General features: G+C 44.4%; 2 protein-coding genes across 3 annotated transcripts in view; both read right to left on the bottom strand.

Moving 5' to 3' along the window:
• Window positions 1-3,889, bottom strand: part of LOC137779208 (nuclear receptor coactivator 2-like) — a 32,361-nt gene extending 28,472 nt beyond the window's left edge. For both annotated transcript variants that reach the window (XM_068566791.1, XM_068566806.1), the window contains exon 1: window positions 3,753-3,889. The gene's annotated coding sequence lies outside the window, so the exon portion shown is untranslated. The remainder of the gene's footprint in view (window positions 1-3,752) is intronic.
• An 877-nt stretch (window positions 3,890-4,766) lies between these two features.
• Window positions 4,767-8,226, bottom strand: lactb2 (lactamase, beta 2). The gene is made up of 7 exons (XM_068571514.1): window positions 7,845-8,226; window positions 6,850-7,010; window positions 6,364-6,487; window positions 6,088-6,266; window positions 5,833-5,981; window positions 5,565-5,652; window positions 4,767-5,400 (listed from the first exon to the last, which is right to left on the bottom strand). The coding sequence occupies exons 1-7, from the start codon at window positions 7,964-7,966 to the stop codon at window positions 5,357-5,359; spliced, it is 867 nt and encodes a 288-aa protein (XP_068427615.1). The 5' UTR covers window positions 7,967-8,226; the 3' UTR covers window positions 4,767-5,356.
• Between the last annotated feature and the right edge of the window lie 357 nt (window positions 8,227-8,583).

The raw sequence follows: 8,583 nt of genomic DNA, 5'->3' as shown, positions 1-8,583 counted from the left end.
AGCCGTGAGCGTAGCGCTGAGCTCTGGCCGCGTAGAAGCTCGTTACGCTATTAGTGTTATCTGGCTGGAGGCCGGTGGACTCGCTGTCTCTTAACTCGGCTCTGCAGACACAGCGCTGGAGAATTACAGCCGCTGTCGGCTCTGGCTAACCAAATTAGCACTTGTTATGCAACCTGCGCCCCCCCCCCCCCCCTCCTCTTCCTCCCGCCGGTCTGCTGCACAGCTTTCAGCACAGTGTGCAAGACTGCTGCACAGCAACGCTGACTGTACTTACAGTACAGGACGAATTCTCTTCATTAAAAAGAAACCTGAATGTTTTAAGCTTGATATGAATGAATGAACATCAGGCTGTATAGAAGAAGACTTGAAACTAGAGATTGAGACATAAACTCATGTTTACAATGTTTACTGAGGGAATACACCAACAGAGAAGTAGAGTCACTTATATAGACTTCTATACAACCAGAGGAGTCGCCCCCTGGTGGTCAGGAGAGAGAATGCAGCTTTAACACATGAAGCATAGACTTCTATACAACCAGGAGTGCCTGCTCAGACAGAGCAGTGACATCAGAGCTGCTTCAGTCCTCGTTGGTAAGATGAAATGTTCTCGGTTTGGCGCCTCTCTGGTGAGCTTTAAATCACAGGAGCAGAATCAATAAAAAGGGAACTGAAGGAAAAGGAACATCTCAAACCTCACGGGCCGCTGCTACTCGTTTAACCGTTTCTGCACAGACTGATTCAAGAGTTTAAGTAAATTGTGACCTGATGTGTTGCGAGTTCAGAGAAAATAACCCGCTGCCGTCACATAATGTATGCACATACATTTCACTGAGGGAATATTACAGTAATCACCGTGTTCGGGCGCTGCAGGAGGCTTTCAGAGGAGTCATGCTGTGTGTACGTGTGTGTGAGAAAGCGTGTGTGTGTGTGTGAGTGTGTGTCTGTCGCTGGTTAATTAGAGCACTTGGTCACAGGAGGATCAGACCTGGAAGACGACTGTCTCTGCTACGTGACAAGAGTTCCAGGTGGCTGTGGCAGAGTGTGTGTGTGTGTGTGTGTGTGTGTGTGTGTGTGTGTGTGAGTGATTAGTTGGTGGCTGTGTGAAGAGCCAGACATAAGCAAACACACTTGGGTTGAGCACAGACTTACATACACACACACATACAGCAGTTATTGTGAGGTGGCAGACGGGGATCAAGAGCCCAAAAACAAAATATGAAAACAGTTGCTCGTCGTCTCATTGGACGGACGGACCATGTGATCAGGAAGCAGAAAACCAGCGTGTCGGAGCAGGGATTTGATGAGCACACGTTTCTTCAGCATGTATTTGCTTGCTGAGGATAAGACCTGTGGAGAACTGCACAGTCAAGCCTCTGCCCTTCCTCCTCCTTCTCTTCCTCCTCATTGGTCGGGGCATTACTTGAGCCCTCACGTGGTCGAGTGAATTCAAGCCACTAAGGATCCCTCACCGGGCAAACTGCCAATCTCATGTTAAGATCTCGGTCTTAAGTACATTCCTGCAGCACTAAAAGGTACTTTTGGCATTGAAACTGTATTAAAACATATAGATAATAAACCAGAAGGAGCAAAAGAAACGAAAGAAAACACAAGCATGGTGCATTGAAGCAGAGTTGAAACGACAATGAAGCAGAAAACACAATAGAGGTACATCCAGGTAGAACAGAAGACACACACACACACACACACACACACACACACACACACACACACACACAAAGCAAAGCGTGCACAACGCGCATATCATGTTACTGAATGCATCGAGCGGCATGAAAACACCCATAATCCTTTGGGAGAACAACAAAAGCAAAGCAGGCCTTGCGCACATTATCTCGCAGAGACGAAGGGAGGGGGGATAAACACAGGACCTGGCAACCGCGGTGTGTGCACGTTGCATTTCTTTTCAGAGTTCACTTCAGGGTGCAGGAACGAGCAAATAAGAAAGAAGCAAAAAAGAATCATAAGTCCAGCCCAAAAAGATAAGCAGTCCAGAGCACTCGGGCGGAACACGTACGGGTTCTCCAGCAGAACGTCAGCTGACGGGCAAACCGGCACAAACATGAGGACTGACTCCTGCAGAACTATCACACACACACACACACACACACACACACACGCAAAGATGTTTGATTTACACGTTTTGTTTCCAAAATAAAATACTAGTCAAGTGTTAGTCACGTCTGCAATGTGTATTATACTTCTTTTTTTTTGCTTCCCCTTTTTTTATTCCCAGTGGGATTGCTTTGAGTGATAAATATGTTTTAATTAAAATAATTTATTTTAATCATCTTCATTGTTTGAATTGGATTTTTCCAACTTTTTACATTTAAAAAATAGATTTATAAATATGTATTATATATTAAACAAATAGCTTTAAAAAATAATTTAAATAAATATAAAAACATAACAAAACAATAATGGAATATAATGTTGTTGATATTGTGTTTATTATATTATATTTTATTTGTAATATGTATAAAATAAAAATATGTATATTCTCGCACACACACACACACACACACACACACACACACACACACACACACACACACACACACACACACACACACACACACACACACACACACACACACACACAAAACGATCGACAATCTGTGTCAAGTTGACATTGGAATGATTGGAAAAAAGAACCGGAAGCTGGTCAACGCACTCTTCAAAATAAAAGCCAGGCAAAAAAAAGAAAAAAAACACTAATAATACAAAAGGGACTCTTGTGACCGCTTCGGCACCATGACACCTTTGCATAGTAGCTAGTTAGCTAGTGTAGTGGATCCACACATCTTACACCGTCTATCAACACGCATTGTGATATAATGTGTTGACAAATGAAAAAGAAAACGAACAACCGATATCGATCGGTGTTTTATTTTGAAAACCCGTGAAAGAACGGGGCTTCCGCTTCACTTGTTTTCCACTTGACGCGGCTCGAGTTGGGTTGAGGAAGTCCCGAGCAGCAATATCAACCCGGGAATAAGTCAAATATGTCACCGTGAAACAACTACACGTTTACAGCCGTCAATAAACAAACGCGTTTACATTTTTGAGAGGGTTTGTGGGGCTTTAAAACACCACTTTTAACCGCGAAAAGACGAGCGCGAGCGAACGTCAACGGCTCACGTAAAGCCCGCAGTTGTCGCTGCTGATTAACAGGAAGAGCTTTTTAACGGGTAACCGTTAAAAGTTAAAACGGCGACATCATACAAACACACACACACACTGTGTCTGAACACGTTAAACAAACATCACTTTTAGGGTTTTGTTGTTGTTGTTGTGTCAGCAAAAAAAAAGCCCTGACAGCCTGGCGGAAAGCAGCCTTTTCTATCCGACTAAGCTCGCGATAAACCCGGCTCGGTGCTGACAGCCATCACTCAATGTAAAGACGCCGAACACATAAACAACAAAATAAGCTGTACGATGAATACGGGTCTTTTTTATTTATGTTTTTTTTTTTCCACCCGGACGCAACTACTTATTCCCACAGCGCCATACACGCTACATCAGTGATAACGGTTACGTCGCGGCGCCATTGAGAGGAACTATGCGCCACAAAGTGCGATAACCTCGGCGTGAACTGGTGCGGACACTTAATACGAGCCCCCCCGGACCGGAAGCGTTATTTTGTGTTTTACTGATGGGGGGTAATATGGAAGAGGTGTGTGTATGCGCGCGTGTGTGTTGGAGGGGTGGTCAAGAGAATGACAGGGGAAACTTACCTGTGAGTTGAGGAGGCACCCATGGGTGCTGGGACGCGGTCCGTCCGGTGAGAGGCGTCGGTCAGCGGGACGGAGCGGCGTCCAGGGCCGGAGCCGCCATGTTCCTCTAGCTCAGAGGCTCCTCGGCTGTTTATCTTTACCAGGAGACCCCCCTCCTCCTCCTCCTCCTCCTCTTCTCTTCCCCTCCTCCTCCGTCCCTCCCTCTCCATCACCACCACCTCCACTCATCTCATTAGCACACAGAGACGCACACATTGAAATACAGACACAGATGCACAGCCATACACACACACGCACACACACACACACAGACACACACACAGACCTAAAATAACTACATTATTGTATTTGTGTCAATAAAAAACAGAAATGTTATTAAAGTTTTCCTCAAAATAAACCGTGCTGTCTATATTATAAAGCATGTTCTCATTTCTTAATTAAACATTTTAATGTACCAGTACTGTACTATTCATATGTATAGACAGTGTTATACATTGCAACATACCACCATTTCAAATTCAATTATTATTAATTTATTCTAAAATGAACTCAATGTATCAATTTAGTTTGACTGGTGTATTACTCATCTGTCAAAGATAATACAGTAATATACATGTTTATTACGACCCATACAATATATTAAAATATATTATAAGTCTCCTCTCAGCGCTTCCTGTTTTGTTATGATAAAAAGAAAACCCCTCAAACAGTCAGTTCACCACAGCGTGTGTATTTGTGTGTGTGTGTCACAGGTCAAATGTTCACCAGTAGATCTCATCATTACTCATCACATTGTTCGTTTATATCTGTGTGTTAGGTGGTGACCTTTGAGATAAAAGCTCAGGATCGTCTAATAAAATCACAAATAACAGGATAATTATATGAATAAAAACACGACAGCATCGTTACATTTTCTTTTCTTGTCTATCAAATATTGTTGAATTATTTTGCATTTTAAAAAAATACAAAACATCTAAATTGAAGTGTATGTAAGTGATATAATAATGCTCATAATTTACTGCTCAGTGTCTTTATTCAATCTACTGGTCAGAGGCTGCCCCCTGGTGGCTGGATGGAGGACTCGCGCAGCGTTTCCTGCAACAAGTTGTTCAACGTTCAAGACTGAGAAGACAAAAAAAGACAATTACGAGTTTCAATAGAGTTAAAGATGAAGAGTGAAAATAGAAATATTCAGCTCCTCGTGCACAAAGCATCTCGTGGACGTTTCCTCTCGGGAAAATTTTTTTTTTCACTCCTCAAACGGCGGCTGTTAGGGATCTGTCCTCCAAGTGTGAGTTTCCCGCTGGTCTGTTTGAAGTCTGCAAAGCTGAAGGAGACATCAGAGGCCACGAGGAGATGTTCAAGGCTACGAGGAAACATTCAAGGCCACGAGGAGACATCAGAGGCCACGAGGAGACGTTCAAGGCCACAAGTGGACCTCTGATTCATCAGCGACGTCTCGGTTGATCATCAGATGTGAGGAACCATGATCGTTCTGGTTAGAGGAGATGATTCAACACTGCAGAAGAAGAACTATGGACCCGCGGAGCGGTGGAGGGTTTCCATCGTCCGTGGTGAAAGAGTCCATTCAGAGAGAAACCTCTTCACAGGTTGCTCCTCCATTTGGTGTTCGGTGAAGTTTCGTTCACTGAGCGAAAAAAAATAAATACAAAGAGTTTGAATGACAGCGAGTGAGCAGAAGGTCTGATGGACCCGTTATCATTAAACTACCAGGAACTGTCAGCATCGCGCGTGTGTGACAGTATATGACGGTAGGAGGTGTGATATGTATATTAACTGTTGTCTTCGTACCCAGGCTGATGTTGCCGTCTTTCTCCAGTTTCTTGAGGTGATGCATCAGGTTGACGTTGGCCGCCGGGTGCAGGTGCTCCGGAGTGTCCTGAGGGAGAAGCAGCGGTCATGTTTATTACTTTCTCTCCATCAAAAAAACTGTCCAACCGATGGGCAACGCCAAAAAAACACCCCCAAAACCAAATTCCTATGACTTTGTGCAGAGACTACGTCTTACAACAGTTTAAATTGGGCCGAGCTGCAAAACAAAAAGCGGCTTTGTCCCGACCTTGTAGACGACTTTGACGAGCTCCATCGAGGAGAACGGCCGCCCGGCTCCCTCCTGAATGGCCGCCAGGATCTGCTGCTCCCTCTGTTCCCGGTGGCTGATGTAGAATCTGATCTTGGCGGCAGCGTCCTGGACCACGGGGCCGTGACCTGTTTCAGTTTCAAACATGTAAATTACTCTTTAACGACTGTCGCATCATACAGGTGTTGCAATGTTTGGAAGTAAAAGTAGTAAAAGAAGAAGTGTCTGGCTCACCGGGGTAGATGACGTCGGCCCGCGAGTCCAGCAGGACCTTCAGGGACTTCATGTAGTCGTGCAGATCCTCGAACACGGCCGTGCCCTCGCCCAGGACGCAGTCCCCGGAGAACAGCGCCTGCTCCTCCTCCAGCAGCAGCGCCATGTGGTCGTCCGTGTGGCCCGGGGTGAACAGCACCCTGGAGAGATAATAAGAAAGGAAGCGGGGGTTATTTGTTTTTTTGGAATCGCGTGGTGTGTTTTTTGGACGTCGCGCTCTCATTCCAGCAAACCGACTTGAGCGTGGCGCCCTCCGTCCGGACGACGTCTCCGTCTTTCAGGAAGGTGAAGCTCTGGCTGCCCGACGCCTCGCCCTCGACCCGGCCGGAGCGAGGCAGTTTGCTGACTCGGACCTCGGACCCTGCGGGGAGGAGAAAAAGGAAGAATGAGGGAACCCACTGATGGTTTTAGGTGTCACTGTTCGGGGTGTTTATGATTCTTATTTTCGTGAAGATGCAAAAAACGTAATGAGATATCAAAAAACGTTCAATCCAGTTTACATGATACATCTCTGATCATGAAGCACAGCTAGTTTGGTATGAATCGGACCCGGCGTGGAGGAGGAAATCGCAAATAAATTGTGTTTCACCAAATTCAAAATGCCGGAAAATCCAAGTTATGTGGAGCTTAGGGGTCTGAGAGGCTTTTTTTGTTGTTGGAGTTTTGATTGGGGCTCAGGGGACCAGGGGTCCTCGAACGCGTCCCGCAGCACCCGGTCCTCACCGGCGACGTCCCTGCAGACGTCCTCCACGCCGCCCAAGTGGTCGGCGTGCCAGTGGGTGACCACGATCTCCTGGATGCTGGCGTTGAACTGACGCAGGGCCCGGTTCAGGCTGCTGATGTAGTCGGGCATGGCGGCTTCTCCAGCGTCGATCAGCACTCGCCTGCCAGAGCAAACACACGGTGGAGACGGGTAGTCAGGCTTGTAAAAGTACCCGAATTCACACACACGTCAATTGTTTTGTATCATCATGTTACACATAGATGCTTCCGCCCGACCAACATGACTCGCTCACAGAATAGATTGTTAGGAACGATTACATGTTCTTTCTTACACATGGAATAATCTGCAAAAGGCCATAAGCTTGGCTGTTTAAAGGCCGTATTACATACCGTGTTATTATATTCTCTTTAGTGTTCATATTATTCTATCTTATAAGAGATAGCTGTTTGTTTGCATTCACTGCTTTACATCTCAATACCATTGTAAATAATACCTCCTCATTGGTTGTATACCTACACCCACCCACATGGATAATTTATATATATATATATATATATATATATATATATATATATATATATATATATACATACATACATATATATATAAACAATCAAAATAAATACATACATAACATATAAATAAATGCATAGATGAATACATCAATAAATACATAGATGAATACATCAATAAATACATATAAATATACAAATAAATATACATAAATACATAGCCGAAATAACCCTTGGCCACTAGTTATTCAGTAAACGTGTTCATTATTGTCCACACGTGATGTATTTTAGCCCACAAGCAAGGGAACGTTGAATTTAGTAATAATTAAATGGACTTTGGCGGGACGTCATTTTCCACGCGCTATCTGGACATCGACCCCAACTGTCAAAGTTTGACAGTTTGACAATAATTCCTCCAATAGGAGACATATTAACTTAAGCTACGTCACAAGGTGAGCTCAGCAGACGTTAACCGGAGTCACCTTTTCCCGGTTCCGACCAGGTACGTGTTGGTTCCCTGCAGGGTCATCGGGCCCGGGTTGCAGCCCAGAACCCGGATGACGCGGGCGGACAGCTGCTCTATCCGCGGGATGATGGCGCTCATAGTCGGAGGCGAAGTCACGTCGGCTGCGAAGAACTGGAGCGAAACACACGCATTACGTTACGTATGTGGAAGCCAACCAGGAAGTGTACCGGAAACAAGCACCGCGACGAACAGTGTTTGCTTCCGGTTGTGTCCCCGAAGCGGCCTTCAAAGTAAAAATCTAGATTTCGCTTTTGTAGTTACATAAACATTTTTTGGTAATATAATATATCGTATCATACAACACATTATATTGCGTTTCAATTAACGTGTTTTTTTTAAAATACTTGTACATCTATTCGGCGCAGTAAAGACTGCAAAGAAACACGACGAAACACGCATTACGTGTGCTGAAGCCAAACGGGAAGTGGACCGGAAACAGGCATGGCGGTGAACAGTGTTTACTTCCGGTCATGTCCCCGAAGCGGCCTTCAAAGTAAAGGCTATATAATACTTTCGTCATATATTATATAACATATTATATTGTGTTTTAACTAATGTGTTATGTAATAGTAGTACCTCTATTCGGCGCAGTATAGATGATTCTGTATTGTCTTGTAAATATGACCAAAAAAATAATAATAAAATAATAATTTAACGACTCTGAATGAGTCTGTATACAACTTATTAATCATTGT

The sequence above is a fragment of the Clinocottus analis genome, unplaced genomic scaffold, assembly GCF_023055335.1.
Source record: "Clinocottus analis isolate CAN_PGR_092001 unplaced genomic scaffold, fCliAna1.0.p SCAF_11, whole genome shotgun sequence".
NCBI lineage: Eukaryota > Metazoa > Chordata > Actinopteri > Perciformes > Cottidae > Clinocottus > Clinocottus analis.
The sequence above is the reverse complement of the archived record's forward strand: the minus strand, read 5'-3'. Positions and strand labels throughout refer to the sequence as shown.

Bases quoted from the DNA above. Each gene is read 5' to 3' on its own strand.
- lactb2 (XM_068571514.1), bottom strand. From the start codon at position 7,966: ATGAGCGCCATCATCCCGCGGATAGAGCAGCTGTCCGCCCGCGTCATC. The intron at 7,011-7,844 runs GTGACTCCGGTT...TTGCTCTGGCAG, and splicing joins CTGGTCGGAACCGGGAAAAG to GCGAGTGCTGATCGACGCTG. The intron at 6,488-6,849 runs GTGAGGACCGGG...TCCTCCCCGCAG, and splicing joins CGTCTGCAGGGACGTCGCCG to GGTCCGAGGTCCGAGTCAGC.